We start from the raw sequence: 18,360 nt of genomic DNA, 5'->3' as shown, positions 1-18,360 counted from the left end.
ATCGCTATAAGGCACATCTGTCAGGTGAATTAGTATACTCTGAAACTGCCAGGTGATCTCCCTGGAGAGTCTGTTTTTGTGATAAACACAGCAAAGTTAGCAGCAAGGTGTGTTTTGTTCCTGCATCTCTGAAGGACAACTGTGGTCAGTGGAGTTGCTTGACAGGATCATCTGGGGCAAAGGCCTGGCTGACACATTTGGGAAACTGGGCTTTTGTGCAAGCCTGTTTAAGGCACCAGAGCAGATTCTTACTGATGTTTTTAAAAGTTCTGCATTTCTTATTCCAAGACAGATTTCTCTGACATTGCCCTCAGCAATAGAAATACATAAGGCAGAAAATTTAAAAGAAAAAGAGAAAAAGCAATTTAAAATGTGAATGAACCATACATGAAAGATATTACTGAAAAAATCTGATGCACTTCTAGGAAGTTTTGTGGAGATGTGCTCCAGGTTAATCTATAGAGAAAAGAGAATTTTCTGGCATTTATTTACAGAGGATAATTGACCTATTTCAGTCGTCGTCTATTTGAGATGGACAATATGAGTGGTACATATCAGCTGAAATTGTATATTTTTATAATGGTACCTGTTCAAATTCAACTTTAAAATTCTTCACACCTTAATTATGGAATAGTATTTTTACAGGAAGACAGTATCAATAATATTGACAGAATCTTCATTGTTTTCATTCTGAAATCGTGTACCTTACTCAGATAATATTTTTTTCATTTAGATTCAGTCGAATGTCCCTCTAAGAAAAATTAATGGTTGGTCTATAACAGGAAAGTTTCTGTGCCTCCTCTTTGTTTCCTTTCTAAGCTACCTTCCAACTTCAACAAATCTTTCTGAGTGGAGTGTGGAGTGTGTTGTTTCATTATGATATCTCATCTTAAATCTCCCAAACTACTGATGAATGGTTTGCAGTAACATTTCTAGTGACTTGCTGTTGAGTAGTTTAAAGAAATATAATGCACACAGAAATTGACATGGGCTGGATCTCACTTTTTGCATGACCCTGCAAAAAAAATCTGTTGGAGGTTTGAGATTTGGCCAATATTGCTGTATTTCTTGTCAGAAAAATGAAGTTGTCCTACCTCCTTCCTTGTGACTTTTCACAACTCAACAGAAGCTTTTGTATTTTCATTCTACTTTGACTAGTTCATATGTTGCTATCTATACCATAACCAGAATCAGTAAGGTCATATGATGCAGCTATTTTTAAATATTCAAGTCTCAATAAGCAGTAATTTTGTTTTTCCATAGAATACAGCCTGGGTAAAAAGTGTGGAAACACTTTCAGTATTAATTGGTGAATTAGGTAATCGCATGAGAATCTGGCGCATCCTTGTTGTTACTTTGCTACTAATTTATTGAAGCAATGTTGCTCTCCAGCCCACAGGAATTTAACGTGCACAGTGCTTGCTCTCCATATAAAGACTTTGGATCTTTAGGGCATCAGGCTTTTGTCCTTCTGATCAAAGTTATTCCTCATTAGATCCATATGTAAATAAAGGAGTCCATGGTTCAAGGAAGACCTCTCACGTGGTATATTCAGTATCTTTTCATAAAGGTGAGGAGAGCTTCTTCCCTTCATCGGTTTGTAGTTGTTGGAACTATGCTGTAACATAATGATTTTTCACATGCAATGCTCTCCTTCCTCACTACCACCTCAACAAATAGCTTGCAGAATATTTTTATTTATTATCAAAGGCCTGCATTTATTTTAATTCGGTTCCACTGTCTGTCTCTTACCAGTTCTTGTCTTGTCTTTCTTCCCCACTCTTTCAGAGGATAAAGTATGGACAACTGTGTACCATGATCTGCAAATGCAGACTTCTGTGGGAGGCAGCAGCCTGGAGAAGTTATCAGTGCTGCAGCTCAACTACAGTGCAACAATGGACCAGATTTCTGCCATTACCAGTAGTGCTGAATACTGTGAGCAGTTCATCTCCTATTCTTGCAAGATGTCCCGGCTGCTGAATACACCAGGTAGGCTGAGAATGGGCTATCCATTAAATATGGTGTTAAGGAACTTTATCTCAACAATTTAACAGGTATTGCTGTTAGATAAATCCATTGATGGAAAGTACTTCTTTTTTCTCCTTTGTTAAAGTTGACAAAGAGGTAAATAACTGAAAATACAGAAGACTTTATTTTCTTAGGAAAGTTTGCCTGTTTGCTTGCGCTAAAATGGTTGTTATTGCACCACATGTTTGTGTGTTCTCCTCTCAGATCTGTTGCTCCTTGAAGCAGGTGGCATTTGGTAAACACAGTAACTTTTAAAGTTTAATCAATAGAGACATTGAAAAATTGCTTTGAACTTTATCCTGTTTTTCTGGCTGTCAGTTTTCATATGCTACAGTCAGCAAGGACACTGGCTGAATGAAGGTTGGAATTTTTCCACTAACACTTTTGAAGCAGTTTCTTAAACAGAGTATTTGTGGGTAATCGGATGCATTATACCTTGTAGAGAATGGCATTGTCAGTAATGCAATTGTTTGAGAAATTATATGCTATTACCTACGAGTAGATTCATTGTAAGATTCTTCTTTTGCTGTATAGTTTACTAGAAGAGGACAGTCTCTTTCTGTATGTGCCTCCTCAAGAAAGATTACTCTTAATCAAAAAGGTAAAAGTATTAGTTGTACCAGAATTGTCACACAAAGAAGGAATTTTGTTTTAAAAGTTCTATTAATATGCAGCAAGTACTTTATATATGCTCTAATTGTGTATGATAGATTTTGATGTTAAATAAATCATACTGGTGCCTAAGGAAGACTGGTCTAGAAGTGGAAATATATAACACATTTTCATGATTGTGAACTGAGTTCATTGTGATAAGAGCAATTCAAATGCATTTTAGATTAATTTAACGGCTGCATGTTATACTTCAGGTTGCTGTCCTCACAGTTTTTCTTGGTATATTTCCTTATGGTGCTATAGATAAAGATTCATTTGTAATGCATGTGCATCTTATTCCTATTTCCATAAGCATTCCATTACTTAATAGACACTCTAATGCTTGTTACTCCTCTCCATCCTCCCTGCTGTTTTTTAACTATTTCTAATGCATGGTTTGTCTCTGTTGCTGTTATTTTGCTTAATTTAGCACAGCACAGAGACTCTGCAATGTGGAAAAGGATTTGTTCTTCCTTGGGCCTTAATATCTAGGATCCTGAATCATGTTCATAACTGGAGGTGTTCTGATTAGATTCTGCTGATGGACACAATCTCTCTGCTTGTGTATGTTTCAAAACGGTTGCATATGGGTGTAGCTTTGCCAGGTATTTAGAAAGCAAATGTATTTGGTTATGGAGCTGGAGATATTCTGCTTAGAAAGCTCATAGTTTGCACTGTGTACAGTTATAGATTCTTCTTCTTGAAATGTATGTGTCTTATAATGTATTATTTCAGGACCAATTTGTGCTTGTCGGTATATGTTTATAATATAACAAAATAAATATATGCTGTAATTGCAGGTGTTTACCCTAGCCTCTAGATTTAAAGGACAATTAAGCAGCACACAAAATAATAACTTACTGGTTTTAGGTTTGGGGTTTTTTTAAGAAATAAGCAGTTCCATGTATTTGCATTTTAAAGGTTCTTAGAAAATTTTGAGCATATTTTGCAGGTATCTCTTTCTTCATGTTATCACCATTTATATGGAAAAATAATTTCTCTTAGCCTTTAAAAGCCTTTTTTTTTGGTCTGGAAAGTGAGCTTCCCACAGATATTCTATATTGTGGGTTTTTTTCCTTTTAAGTGAGAGAAAGAAGCAACAAAGACAGATTATTTTAACCTAGACAGTAACAAAAAATCACATTGCAGTGTTTGCATAACACCTGTAATGGTTTGTACACATAGAACCACCGTGATTTGTGTGTTAGTGGGAAAGAGGCCAATACATTTTCTTTCTATGTGTTCTTGGCTTCAGTGTATGGTTTCTAAACTAAGGAACTAATTTTTCATACCTTTCTCTGTTTTGGAGGATTGCCATATTTGCTGAATATATTATGACACCCTATTCATCTCACAGCAGAGCTCAAAGCACTCATGTGGCATCTTCTACCATTGAGCTTTGTACATAAATCACTGCAGTATTGTTCCCACACAAAGAAATGGAAAAAAAAAGAGAGATTTTGTATTCCTTAGGAAGTGAGAACCTGGTGGTGCTGCAGCCAGTAGTAAAGCCTCTATTAGCTTCATGGGATCAGTGTAGCATTTTTGGCCTTGACCTTAGGTGCTTTTCTAGGCTGGGACATTTACATATACACCTTTCAGATGTTTAAATAGCCACTTAGGACAGAAAGGTTCTTTTGTTTTAAAAGTGTATCAAAAAGAACTGAGAAAACAGAAGATAGTTAAACGATTCCACTTTTTCACTTTTTATCTCTTGGGAATCCTATCACTTTACAAAATTGTTCCTTCTCAGGGAGAAATTGCTCAGTAATATATTTAAACAAATCAGGACTCAAGCTGTTTATTGATCTATTAATGACAAGTAATTAACGAGTAATCAGTGGACTAAAGCTTTTGCTGCTTATAGTTTTGTGTTTCCTGGCAAGGTAGAGATATATACAATTCCACTGATTCTGCTGCTAATAATAGCTTAAATAACACTTTTGGTATGAAACAGAAACTACCTCAAAATTCCGAGTTTGAGGAAAGCCTTAATATTAATAAACCTGTTTTGATGAGTTGTTTTTGTTTTGTTTTCTTTTTTTTTGGCTGCAGTCAAGGAATTCTCATTGTCATGTGATTTCAGAGGAATACATGAAAAGTAGCCTGTACAAACTAAGAATTCTCCTTCTTCTCTTATGAGTTTTAGACTTAAGACTTTATTGTTTCACGTCCATGTCTTTTTTTCTTAATAATGGGCTTTCATCCAAGCAAAATAACATGTACATCCCAGCAAACAGTTTAAAATAATTGCTGACAACAGGGATTGGGAGTTATTTTACAGGTAATAATGCCACTGCCTTTCTACTTAGTCTGAGGGAAGACAGTAACAAGAAATTTCATGTAAAGTAAGTCATAAGTGACTTCTGAAAACATACCTAAAAACAAGAATCTCATAAGGCTATAGGACAATTCAGGTTTGAAGAGACTGCAGAAGGTCATCTGGTTCAATTTTATGCTCAAAGCTAAATGAAAAATCCTTCTCTAGTAATCAGCAAAGACTATCTGGAAATGCAATTTGCTATCTACTGTTTTGGCTTTGGGTTTTTTGGTTTTTTTTACTTTGTTTTGAACTTGCGGCCCAATATGTTTTAAAATAAGTTCAAAGCTAGGGGTCTGTTTCAAAGCCTTAACTAAAGATCATCCGAAAAACAAAATTAGTCAAGATAACTTAGTGACTTTCTTAAGAAAGTGCAAAACCAGACACCTCTGCTGAGAACACACCATGCTATCACAAGAGTAAAATTATGGGTACACTGTAAATTTCTGAGGAAGATGTTTCGAAGCAGGCATCCTGCAGTGTCTGCAGTTGTCTCACAGGCTTTATGCTCTTGACTTTGATATAGATTTCCTCTATGACTGTGGCAATTTCTGGTTTCTTATCAGCGTGAGATTGATGCTTCTTATTGTCTATTTAGATATGTCTTCTTAGAGGAGAACTTCCTTTGTGAAAATGCAGTATTATCATAATAGAGGCTTAATCTTGGTAACTCAAGTGTCTATGGCAGTCAAATAAATGAAATAGTTAGCCCATGGATCATAATTGCAACCTAATAACAATGAGTATATATATATGTAAATTTGAAAAAATAAAAAAAAAAATAAGGTGGAGTTTTGGGTTTGTTTTTCTCTTTTACAGTTACATTTCTCATATCTTCTTTTCTGCTTGTTTCCTTGGAAACTTCCATTTTGGGAGGATAATAACATGTTTAGTACTGAGGACATGCAGAAAGCTGTCTGTTTTCCAGGTTTGCAATGCCCATATACTTTCCAGTTGATATGGGATGTGATAGGACATTTCCCTTATTTGCAAACAGGAGCTTGGAGACAAAAGAAAGTATTTTTGTGCCCATTGGTTAAGGGGGAAAGAGGCAGTGCAATATATGGTATTTGCTCTTACAGAAAGAAGCTTTCCTTCTTTCCTGTAAGAAATAAAATTATACAGAGAACAGTGATGCAATATACTCACAGAATGCAAAATGTTAATTAATCAATTGTGCATCTTCATTCACTGTTTTCATGAGCCTTCCTAATAGTAACTACTTGTGACTTTCTTGGTATTAAATTTTCCATGGGCCACTGATCTTTGCCTACAAAAAGGGGAGGAAACAGCATTCTGGTTCTGCCAGTCTCCTTTTACCCTGGGAATGAACCCCTGAAGGGAGAAGGGCTGCTGCATTCAAGTATCTGTGTCTGTCTTTTCCCAGAGCTATAGGAACTGTAACAAATAATCAGAGAATGGGAGCTAAAAGCATAGATACAGAGAACAGAGCAAGATCTGTTGGTGCTGTGTTCCAATTTTTATTCCTATTCACTGTGCCTGCAGGCAGCATATGAAAAACATATAGCAGAGTTACTGCAGTACATGAATTACTGTTTCATGCCTGTTTGTCTCTGGAGGAAATGAGATAGCAGCTTCATGAATTAAGGAGCTAAACAGGTGAAATAGAAAACTTAATTTGATGTTTGCTTCTTTCTGTTACAATAAAGCAATCATACCAGTAGGAAGTAAGATTTATGCACAGACAGAGATAAAAACAAAGTTTACAATTGCAATATGGTATTTTTCCTCACTAGCCATCCAAATCAGAACTTAATGAACTTATGAACTTTCCCATCGCTACCCATTAACTGATCTAGAGTGATAGTTCCACATATAGTTCCTGCTAAACAAGAGTTTTTGGAAAAGAGTCTGAGGGAGAAAAGGGATTTCTGCAGTACTACAGTGATTAATGGAAGGCTCTCAAAACCTTTATCAGGCTTCAGCATTCAGCTTTTAATGTTCTTTAAAAAACATTTCCCTAAGATGTCATGTATCCAGCCTTAACAATATTGACTGACCTGTTATTAATGTTCTAGAAAAGCTGATTTCAACTTCTTGTAATTTTTAAAGCACAAGGATAGCAGGAATAATGACCTTGCTCCACTCTGATCGGCATGCTTGTGTCCTAAGATGTGGAAACCATCAGCTTCTTGTGATTTCTTTTCCCTTTAGTCATCGTTGTGTTGCCATTAAACAGAAGCAGAAAATAATTCATATGCTAAACGTTTGTCATGAAATATACATTGGTCCTCTTAGTTAAAGGCTAGACAGATAAATGGTTAGCTTGAGGAAATTTTTTCCAGCCAATTGTTAATACAAGCTTCTCTCATGTTTTTATTTTCTCTGCACCTTTGCTTGTCTCTCACCAATTCCTTTGAGTTTTTTTGATACTGCAATAACTGAATCTCCTAATTTCACTTAATCTTCATCATTCTTTTAGCTAGTGAACTATTTCTGCTAATTTGCCAAGTTTTCCTTTCTGTTTTGTAGGAATTAGACTTAATCCAGTATCACTAAATTATAAAGCTTACATATTGCTTTAGTGTTTGTTAGAAATAGTAGTAGCTGATAAGAGCTTTGTGAATATTAAAAATCTTCCATGGAAATTGTAACTGTGATGCAGTGAGTTCTAGTTTTTTTTGCTATGCCTTTTTAAGAAAAATGATGTGTCTGAGTTTTAACTTTGCAATTCTAGCAGTGTTCTAAACCAATTGTTTCCCATACCATCTCTCTATATGAATGTGATCTACCTATTATGGGAAAAGATTCATTATTTTTATTTCTTAAAAGAAAGGTAGATGAAAGCAATAATTTCTCCATTGTTTATATTGTATTGTGTTTTAAACAATTCATGGTTAATATTTTCACAGAAATAATCCCAGACATTGTTTTTTTCACAAACTCAGGTTATTCTGGGGAAAAGTTATCTTTCCTGGTGAATGACCAAAACAGATTAGTTTATTAATTTCTCATACAAAATGGATCTGGGTGGATCATTACATGTCAAGAATTTCTCCTCATCCCTATCCTAAATGCATTTGCATTACCCTGAGTATATTTTTTCTATGCAAATATGTACTAAAAATATCCAGTGTTTCTTTTTTCACTCCCATTCCTGAGACGAATGTGTCAGAAAGAACTGTATGAATAATCCAGCTATACATACACATTTAAAATGCCATTTTCCAGTGCATAAAACAGAGCTCCATTCCCTATTGTGTTATGGTCTTTTCTTGGTTTTTTTCTTTGTTAATTGCCCTGTGTTTTGCCTCATAATATGACCAGGGCTCATCTCTTATTGAAACATTGCCTGCCCTGTTTTCATGGATGAGGTAGTACTGTTTGATTTCTAGAAGCTGGGGCTTTTACCTTTTATCTGAAGGTTAGAGTTAGGCTTTCCTACATTCTAACCTGACAGCCTGGGTCATTGAGCTATAACTTGTGTATTATGGAAATTTTCCTACTTCTCAGGACCCTCTTTAAACAGTTGTCAGATAACATTTGGACTTTGAAAATATTGGAACTGCTTTGTAAGAATCGGTTTTCTGTTGTTAGTAATGTTAGCAGATCCCACCCCTGATATCATGCAGGTTTTCCATAGTGAGTTCACGGAAAACTCTGGAACACAGCAGAATGCATATGAAAAAATTTGCAGCATGAATATGGTGTGATTATTAATATCTGTGTGACTATTTGAGGTATGAATTGCCCTAGTTACATCTTATTCGAGAAGTATGTTGGGGTATTTTTAATGTACTTTTTATATACTCATGCTTGGTGTTATTTATCAAATCAGTTATTAAATGTTTTTCTGGATTGTCTCTGAATCAAAGTGGCTGAAATATTTTCCCTTTTCACCTTGTAAATAATTCCACATGCATTTTATCTACTTTTCCATGTTTTCTTGGTAATGTAACCCATTCTTTTTCAATGAATCCCCTCCGATGCTTTCAGACTCTTGTCTGTGTATATTTGAGAATGTTAAAACAATGCCAACATTGCCTGGGTGTAAATGAGGACAGAGTTAGGGTTTACTAAAGGTTAAAGGAAGTATGTGAAAAGTACAACCTGTTATAAATCAGGTTCAGGTAGTGTCATTGCCATTATAATCTGGGGAAGGAGAGTGCATTATCCCCTCGAAGTTTTGTGCCTGCATGTGCCTGTGGCACAAGCCATAGGTACCTGTAAATTTCTTTCTGGAGATCTATATCCATCTAGGTGTTTATATAGAAGGACATGAGCTCCAGGTAGTGATCACTTCTTAGAAGGAATAACTTCAAAAACATCCTTTTCTGATACATGTTTTAAAATATTTTGTTATGTGAGAAGACAAAAGAAGCTTAATTAACCTCTGATTTTCCATAAGGTAATGTCTTTACTGAAAAGACATATGGACAGTAAATTCTATTTTCCAGAAATTTGTGTTGCCAACAAAAATGATTCATGGTCACTTCCTAATGTTCTTAAAATAAGGAGTGGGAAAGATACTTCATTTAATTTATAGGATTTATTGATTTACAAAAAATCAATAACCACATTTCACATTTTCTGGAAAAGTGGATCTACACATTTAAAAAAAAAAAAAAAAGAGATTAAAGGATGCTTACCATTTCTACTGGTGGAAATTACACTTTGAATCTGAACATTTTTTGGCCAGTGTGATCATAAAGATAGAGCTGCTAAGAGGATGCAAAAGACTGAAATGCAGTCCAGCTTTCCAGAAGCAGCTAAAGATTTGGAAGCAGTTACCAATTTAGCTGCTGAACTATAATCAGTATCTGAAATCACCAGCAAGTCAGTGCATGCTGCTGTCTCAGTTACCATAGAAAGGAACTATTTTACTCATTTCCATTGGAAGTTTACCTTGATACTTCTTTGCAAAAAAACAGCTGGAATGTTTTGGTAGCCCACATGGACCCTGTAAAGCAAATATATGATCCACAGCTAATAGTGGTGTTTCACCTGCAGCCTTTTAACAGCCTGTGCATTGACACTACAGCAACAATAATTCTTTGTTTAAACTACAAATATGTAATTAGCTATATGTTACTTATAGGATAGATCTTACTAATTCATAAATTCAAGATGTATTTAAGATCTGTCAAGCTATTTTTTAAATGAGGTAGCATTTGCATAGATTAATAGCTATAATGAGTGTATTGTGCCAGGATTCAATTGTATTCACAAAAATATTTGTATTTTGGAACATTATATATAATTTAACAGAATCTTTTCTCCCATCACCTTAAGAACTAGTTATCTGCTTTCTGCTAGCATTGATCCATTTCAAAATTGCTTTTAACATTTTTTCTTTTTTGCTTTGCTCATTCCTCTTCGATGTTTTCTTCTGTCTCCACCTCTGATATATCTGATGTTTGTGACATTGTGATTTCATATATGCTTTTGTAAAATGTTAATAATACTTACAGTGGTGTTACTGTTGAATGACACAGGAGTAAGAGATCAAAGCTTCTTTTCTTTTTAATCATCTGTCCCCTATGGCATGGACTGTGTTTTCATAATTTTGGGGTTTTTTGCAAAGAACTATGTCAAGTAGCAAGAATGTTTGGAAGAGGTATTGAACCGATTTCTTTTTTGGAAAACCTGAAATTGTAAAAAGGACAAAAAAAAAAAAAGGTCAGATATACAAGATAATTCATCTGTGACAATGCTCTGCACTACTATGCTAATTTTCTCACCTACAGATCTGAAAATAACAACATCTACAAATGTTAGGGAGTTTTGGTTTGTTTGGATTTGGTTTTGTTTGCTTAAAAATTTCCATGCAAAGTCTCCTTGAATGCAGTAGTGATGAACTGAGAGGATTGCTGGCCACAGCTTAGTGCTCAATGCAGATCAATGTTTACCATGCTAAGCAGAGAGCAAACTACTCTCACTGGACCAAAACGTCTTGACTCTTGCTCTTGACTCTTGGCTCTTGCTCTAGTAAATAGTGCAGTGTGATTTGTGGCCTGATGACCAATTCTCTTGTTTACAATCATGTTCCAGTACAAGAAATCTGTTAACACTAGCAAGATTTTGTGAATGTAGAAATAGTCAAAAAAGGGTAATGAGTGGTAACTGGAAGTCTGCCAAAGGCAATATTAGGACTTTCCTCTGATAAAAGTAAGGTTTTACCCACAAAACTTCTTAGCATCCACCTGGCTCAACTGAATACACCCATTATTTCAATGAAAAGTACACAGGTACTTTTGCAAACCACATTTGCATGCAGCATCCCAATGTCAATCTCGACTTTTCCTTGGACTCACATGCAGGTTTTGCTCTCTACAGTAGGATCTGGACAAAAGAAAGGTAATCCAGTTGCCCATTATGTCAAATCACTTGGCATCCTCTATGGGCTGACTGTGTTTTGTATCCTATAGGGATTCCAGTGAGCATAAGAGAAATAATAAGCAATTCCAGTGTTTGTAAAATTACTATTGTAATCTATGTCAATATTTTACTTTCTTCAAGGTAGTGAAACTATATGAACAAATGCTCAGGGAAAGAGAAAGAACGTTTTTTTCTCTCAATCAAAGAAAGATTGATTTTTTGAATGTCATGCTATTTTCAGTAATCCTTTCATTTTATACCTATTCATCAAGAATTCACTGTCTATCTATATTTTAAGAACAAACACACAAAAATTTCCTCTCAATTCAGTCTATTAAAGGATCATTTTTCTCTGTCTCCCAAACTTTGTAATCCTTGCTAGGAGTTATGACTGCGGGATGATAATAGAATAGCTTCTCATCTTTGTCAATGACTGAAAAACAGCAATGCTTCCTTGCTAAAAAAATCATGCACCTGTAAGTTGAGCAGGATCAAAATAAATTTTAAAATTGTTTCTCTCCTACTTCAGGATATTCTTTGAGAATTCTCTCAGATTAATTGCACCGCAACACTAATGGCAGCAACACGGACTTTACCGAAACCCTATAATATATACTGTGATTACTAACAACATTCCACTAGAGTAGGGTTGTGAGCATCGTCTTGCTGCTATTTTATTCCAAATGACTCTGTATTTCGTCAGTAAAGTTAGTGGCATCTTCAACTTGTCATTTTACATGTTTATAAGTCTCCCTGCTCTCATTTTCATTTTAAAAAGTGTTTTGATTCATAAAATTATTTGATTACAAATAAAATTAATTCTCAAAGAGCAGGCATATCGCACTAGGTTTGATCTGTCTGTGAACTCAGGGAGAATGACACTGAGGGCAAGGACCATTTGCATTGCTTCTCAGAGCCTTGTTCTCCAAATACAGCCTGGATATGCCCTGAGTAACCGGAACACTCTGTTTCCTGCCAGTCTGGATATCCTTCCAAGGCAAATGGATGGGCAGTGGTAGGCAGAGAGGCATAGCAGTTATAGATTCTCTAACGGGAATCAGAGAAGGACCAGAGTGGCAAAACACTCCAGAAAGTACCCTTCCTTTGCAGTCGGGGCTCCTGGGACTTGCATGCCCTGGAATTAGCACCAGGGGAGAACACTAGGAGCCCCTAGCTCCATTCAGCACTGCTGAAGAGTAGTACAAGCCCTCTCTAAAGCCACAGAAGATTTCTTTACATTGTGCAACAGGTTTGGCAGTTAGAAAATGGCATACATGAGTGCATTCTCTCTCTCATATGCACATGGCTTAGCATGATTCTTGTAAGCAGATTATATTTCACTCTGCAGAAGCTATAACTAAATAACTTGCAATCCTGCAAACTAAAGCAATAGCATGTTTGCAAGTCACAGAACATCTTGAGATTGTGTTCCTGGTATAATAATTTATCCAAGACAGCAAGTAATAGCAAGAAATAGCTTGCTTAGGTCTGTATCAAAGAGCAAAATCTGTAATCCACAAGTTTTCATGAATAAAGTTGAAGGACAGTTACAGCAAGCAACTTTTTCTGTCTTCTATATCTCTCTAGCTTATAAATAATCCACTTTATGGGATCATTCATTATTTAAAGAGAAACTTAAGAAATGGTAATGATCGGGATTACTGTCATTGTAGAAAAAGTAGAGTTCTGTTGTGTAATAGAACATATAGAAAAATAATGTGACAAAATTCTGAAAAAATATAACAAACTTGATATTGCCAATGATGGCCAGAGGGATACCTAAGCCTGCACATGTCAGAGCACAGGGCTACAGTAATGTACAAAAATTGGCCAGAGCCTATGATTAAGAGTTTTATAATAAATTCCAAACATTAACCTTTCAGTATTCCTCCTATATTAATGAAGAAACTTGTAATATATGTATTTTTTCTAAACAAAAAATGTAACCTAAAACAAAAAAGTGTCAAATTTAAATGCAGATTACCATCCTGGGATTATCAACACCACAAATCACTGTTTATTTCTGATGATTGATTTTTACTGAAATATAGATATTTACACAAATAGATCATTTTAACACTGAAGGGAAATAGTGTCTAATTGTGATGATTTTTCTATAAATTCAACCTAATAAATTTACATCATGTTTTATCCTTCATAGCTTGGTACTCTATTTTACTCATACATTTTACTACTAATAGGATTTTCAAACAGATCAGAATGCTCTTTCTTTTATGTATCTATTTTTTTAGTAAAACTTGTTCAAATATTTCTACGTTATCACTTCCCCAAAACAGGCATTTCAAAAGGTCAAGAAGATTCAAAATATTCACAATATACAGTCCAAAGTTTCAGCTGTAGTTGGGCATTTTAATAGTAGCTTTGTAAAGAAAAAAGTAGAAAGTATAATAATGTATAGCTTCAACACTAAGAAAAACAATTGTTTTATTTTATTTTTACCTTTTTAATTTTCTTGCCTTTTTCCTTTCATTCTCTTTTGCGTACTTTCTTTTCATGTTTTTGATTACTTTTTTCTTTCTCTCTTCCCTGCTTCATAACTGACTAATTCTTATTAATACTTGTGAAAGTCTTATTGCTACCACTCATCCTTTTTTTAACCTATGAATATTTGTTTGGAGATGCTGCTTCTATCTACGTTTCCCCCCTTCAAATTGTTTTCAGATTCTTCTGTAGAAGATGGGCAACAGATTTAAAGGATATTGGGGGTGGTGAAAGAGGATCATTGTTTAGCAGGTGGAGATATAGAAATTATATATCAGCAGTACTATAGAGAGACTGTGGAATTTGAAATATGCTTGGGAAGAGGGTAATATAGTGCAATTTTAGGAGATGATGAAGAATCCAAATCACTGTGTGTATAGTAAATGAAAGGTTTATGGAAGCCAATGAAAATATATTGAAGGGATCATTGTTGACTTTAATTTCTTTGTTCTCAGGTTGGAGTTAGTTTAATTGAAACTATTGTGCTAATATTAGCTTGGCTTGGGGAAATTAAGATAAGAGTGCCATGGAAGGACTCTAGCAAGTGTGGAGGTGGTGCAGAATAATAAAAATCTGGAATATTAAAAATGGTTGAATAGCTTTATGCAGTTGGGAAAATTCAACAGTACTTCAAAGTTCTAAGTTGAATAAAGTCACATCTAGTGCAACTTCCTTGCAGTCAGTAGAATAATGAAAATTCAATTTGCCACACAAGCTGTTTTTTGGTTCTGAATAACTTTAATGTTATTTGCACCGATTTAAAAATGAAGCCTTTTGAAAATGCAGAGCAAGTTGTAGGTCAAAAAAATAACAAAATGGCTTTGAGTGTCTGGATGTGTCCTGGTCTGTGAGGCAAAAAATAGCTGCTGTTTCTTCCTTTCAAAAGCATTTTAGAACTAAATGCTTTCCAGTTTCATACAAAATATCACAGGAATTTTATGGTACACTAAATCCACATTTGCTTTGATGAACATAGAACCTGTAGAAATATGTCCTAATCTAAAGTGGCTTTGAAATTGAACTGACCCCTAAATAGCTATCAATGCTGGAGATTTGCTTTGAGATGCACTAAAAAATCACTTTATAGGCTCTTGAGGTCAGTACTCTTTTCACTCCCTGATATGAAATTATCTAAATAAAAGTTAAAAAGGAAGTGCAGTCCAAGAAGTTACTTTCCTAGAGTTTCTTTAGAGGGTTCAACCATGTACATCTTTTCAATTTAAGTATTAACTCCAATTTAAATACATATTCCAATTTAATTCAAAACCTGTGACTGAAGAACATACAAAAGCTGAAAGGTTTGCATTACAATTGGTTTTATTAATTGAAAACTAGCATGTATGGGAAATTTTGAAAGTAGTGAAATACAGAGTTCTACAATCAGGTCTGACCACCATGGATCCCACACAAAACAGTAGTGCTTGAAAATTGATTTTACTGTGTGGCTGCTCAGCTATCAAGACAAAATGAATTGAAAGTCTCAGTCTACTTCATCCTGGTCATATGCTGAATGTAATATAATCATCACCTGGCACCTATCAAATGGCCAACAGTCTCCTACAACAGCTGATATAGGGTAGTGTGAGCAATTTATTTTTAGTTAGTTGAATATTGGGGAGAATAAGAAAAACAGAACACACATTTTTAAAAATCTAGTTTTAAGAAATCAGCTTCTTCAGGTCAAGTAATTATATGTTTCACATTTTACAATTAATAAATACAAATTAATAACTGTATTATTGTTTTACAAATATAAAACAATAATTCAGTTTTATGGTTCTTTTTTTCCTTCACTTGTTTTTGGTCTAAACAGCGTGCAAAGGTTGACAATGAAGAGTTTCTTTACGTAAAAGCCATAGTTTCAGGATCAAAAGATGCTTTGACACCAAAATTAATTTGTTCCAAGTTGCCTTACATTGATAGTGGTCAGACTTGTGCTGTGTTAGTTCATTTGCATAGTTTCTACTTGATTTATATTTATTTGCAATATGGAAAAATTTATCAGAATTATTAAAGAATCTAGTAATTTTTATTGTAGCTTATTTTTATTAAGTGCAAGGTAAAATTACTACACTTATGGTTCATTATATGATTTATAAAGGATATTATTGTCCATAATACATACTGAATTGTGCCATATTTCAGAGGAAAATTATTTCCTGTATTGCACAAGCACAACCATCCTCATCCTGCAGTCATTCAGAAGTATCGCTGTCATTTGACAACATTCTGTCTTTTTACACTAAGTAACAAAGTACAGGTCTTGTTTATTTGCTAATTAATTGCCTTTTCATCAGCTTTAATGGTAACTTGATTGACTTTTAAGGACCAGGGACTAAATTTTGCCTGCAGCTAATTTTTCAAATTTGGAAATGGAAGTGATTTCACATCGTAATATATGTAATAGAGATGAGAGGAAATCTGTTATTTTACTAGCTATGATGTTTTATGGGTTTATAAGAAGATTTCTATAAACAGGAGGTAATATATTTCAGTCTGGTCAGTACAATATTAAGTGTATGATAGTAAAAATTATTCTTTCACACTACACATATTTCAGTATTTGTGCTGCAGTGACTTTTCATCCAATTTATTTTATAGCATTTTTCTAGTTTGTTTGAATTTGCTGCAGGCCCAGAGCCAAAGGTCAGCATACTTTGCCTGGAAAACATTTTCTAAACAATATTAAATATGGAGATTTACAACAGGAATGACTCTACACATAGCTAATTCCTCCATCCTGTCAGCTGTAAATAAGAAGGGATTTTAGGAAGGTGGCAATTTATGTTAATGATAGTGTGAAAAGCAGTGGTACGATGCTCTTTATATGGGATCACGCAAACGGTTGATTGCTGCTGAAGTGTGGATTAACATAGAGCACATCCTCAGGTAATTTATGGGAAAATTATGAGATATGAAATGCTAAGTGTAGCAATGATCAGTGAGCGATATCATTGCCTCAGATCAGTACACATTGGCAGAATGGTGTTCATCATTTCTTTGGGAAAGGAAAACGCATGCCCTACAAAAATAAAGAATACATGGTATACATGATAGTGCTTAGAGATATAATTATGCTTTCTATAAGCATTGTGAGTTTGGAGAATTATGTTTTTAAGGTGCATTAACAAAAATATCTATTAAGGGATTGAAAACAAGAATAAAAGATATGGTGGCAAAAATTAAATGTTCGTGGACTCAAGAATCACAAAAGGTTTGGAAGAAACCTCTGAAGGTCATCTGGTCCAAACTCTCTGCTCAGGTGAGGAACTGGTTGCCTGGGACCATTACTAGGTGGCTTTTTGGAAGGTGAGAGACTTGACAACCTCCCTGGGCAACCTGTGCCCAGTCATCCCTACAGTGAAACAGTGTTTCCTGATGTTGTTGTTTTCCATCTCTGTTATTTTAATACAGCTTCTCACCTCAGTGTCACTACTGTGGATAAATTAAGCTTGGCTCAAAAAGGTAAAATAACAAATGTGTTACTTTCCAGTACTCTGCCTGTTGCCTTTGGCCCTGTGCCACTGGGCACCACTGGAAAGAGACTGGCTCTCTCTTCTTTATGCCCTCCCTTCAGGTTATATATGTTGAAATGTGTTCCTTAAATATCAAGGGCATATTCCATGCCATAAAACATCATGCATAAAAACCGGGGGTAGAGGAAGAAAATGTGGCTTCCCAGTTCACAGTTGCTTGGAGAGTGGCTGGACTGTCTGCTTAAAAGGGATCAGGAGTGATTCTTGTTTTTCTTTCTATTTCCTTCACTAAGCATAGTCTTTACCTACCCAGAAGTTGTTTGCCTCCAGAAAAATGATTTTTCTGATTGTATTATTCAGGCAGATATGGAATTATAGGAGATGGGAAATAGCAGTTGGTCAACACCAAATACTCATCTGAAGAATATATGTAGAAAAACATATGCAGCAAAGCATTACATTGAGAAAATAATTAGAAATTATTAGTCAACCCCATAGCCCTACAAAACATAATATTCTCAATTAATTTTCGTATTTAATAACTTGCTAATGCCATCATTATGAATTTTGAAAAAAATTATCTTCAGATGAACCATCCACTTTAATTAAACACATAGAGTACAATTTCCGTTCTTCTGCCGTCGTAATTAGAGATTGTGTTTCCCTTTTCCATATGTGCAATTCAGTAAGTAAAACTATCTCAAAACACTTACAGATTAAATTTTCAAAATTGGTTTTTTCCATATTGTGAGGACATAGTAGACTATACCAAAGACTATCAGGTTTAGGATACATTCATTTTTGTTGATTTCAAGATCAAGCAAGATAGCTTGTGGGTTCTGTTTTCAGCTTAATTTTAAAAATCTGCCAATCTTGAGACAGGTATTTTTGTCCAGTTTGTGTGCACTCAAAAGTTCACTGAATATTTTGTTGATTCTCAGTTTAAAGCTTTTGTATCTTTTTCATTTACATTCATTATGATTATATTGTATTTCTTTATATTCTTATCTTCTTAAATACAGTATGCTGAAAACCAGATTTTTT

The 18,360-nt window shown here is 34.8% G+C and overlaps 1 protein-coding gene across 1 annotated transcript in view; it reads left to right on the top strand.

Moving 5' to 3' along the window:
• CNTNAP2 (contactin associated protein 2) overlaps window positions 1-18,360 on the top strand; it is a 716,903-nt gene that overhangs the window by 408,982 nt on the left and 289,561 nt on the right. The window contains exon 13 of the mRNA XM_085049831.1: window positions 1,789-1,989. Within this exon, the coding sequence (XP_084905957.1) occupies window positions 1,789-1,989 (201 nt within the window). The remainder of the gene's footprint in view (window positions 1-1,788; window positions 1,990-18,360) is intronic.

This window comes from Lichenostomus cassidix, chromosome 2 (genome assembly GCF_008360975.1).
Source record: "Lichenostomus cassidix isolate B80296 chromosome 2, HeHo_3.0, whole genome shotgun sequence".
NCBI classification, from domain to species: domain Eukaryota; kingdom Metazoa; phylum Chordata; class Aves; order Passeriformes; family Meliphagidae; genus Lichenostomus; species Lichenostomus cassidix.
This window is presented reverse-complemented; position numbering and strand designations above follow the sequence as displayed.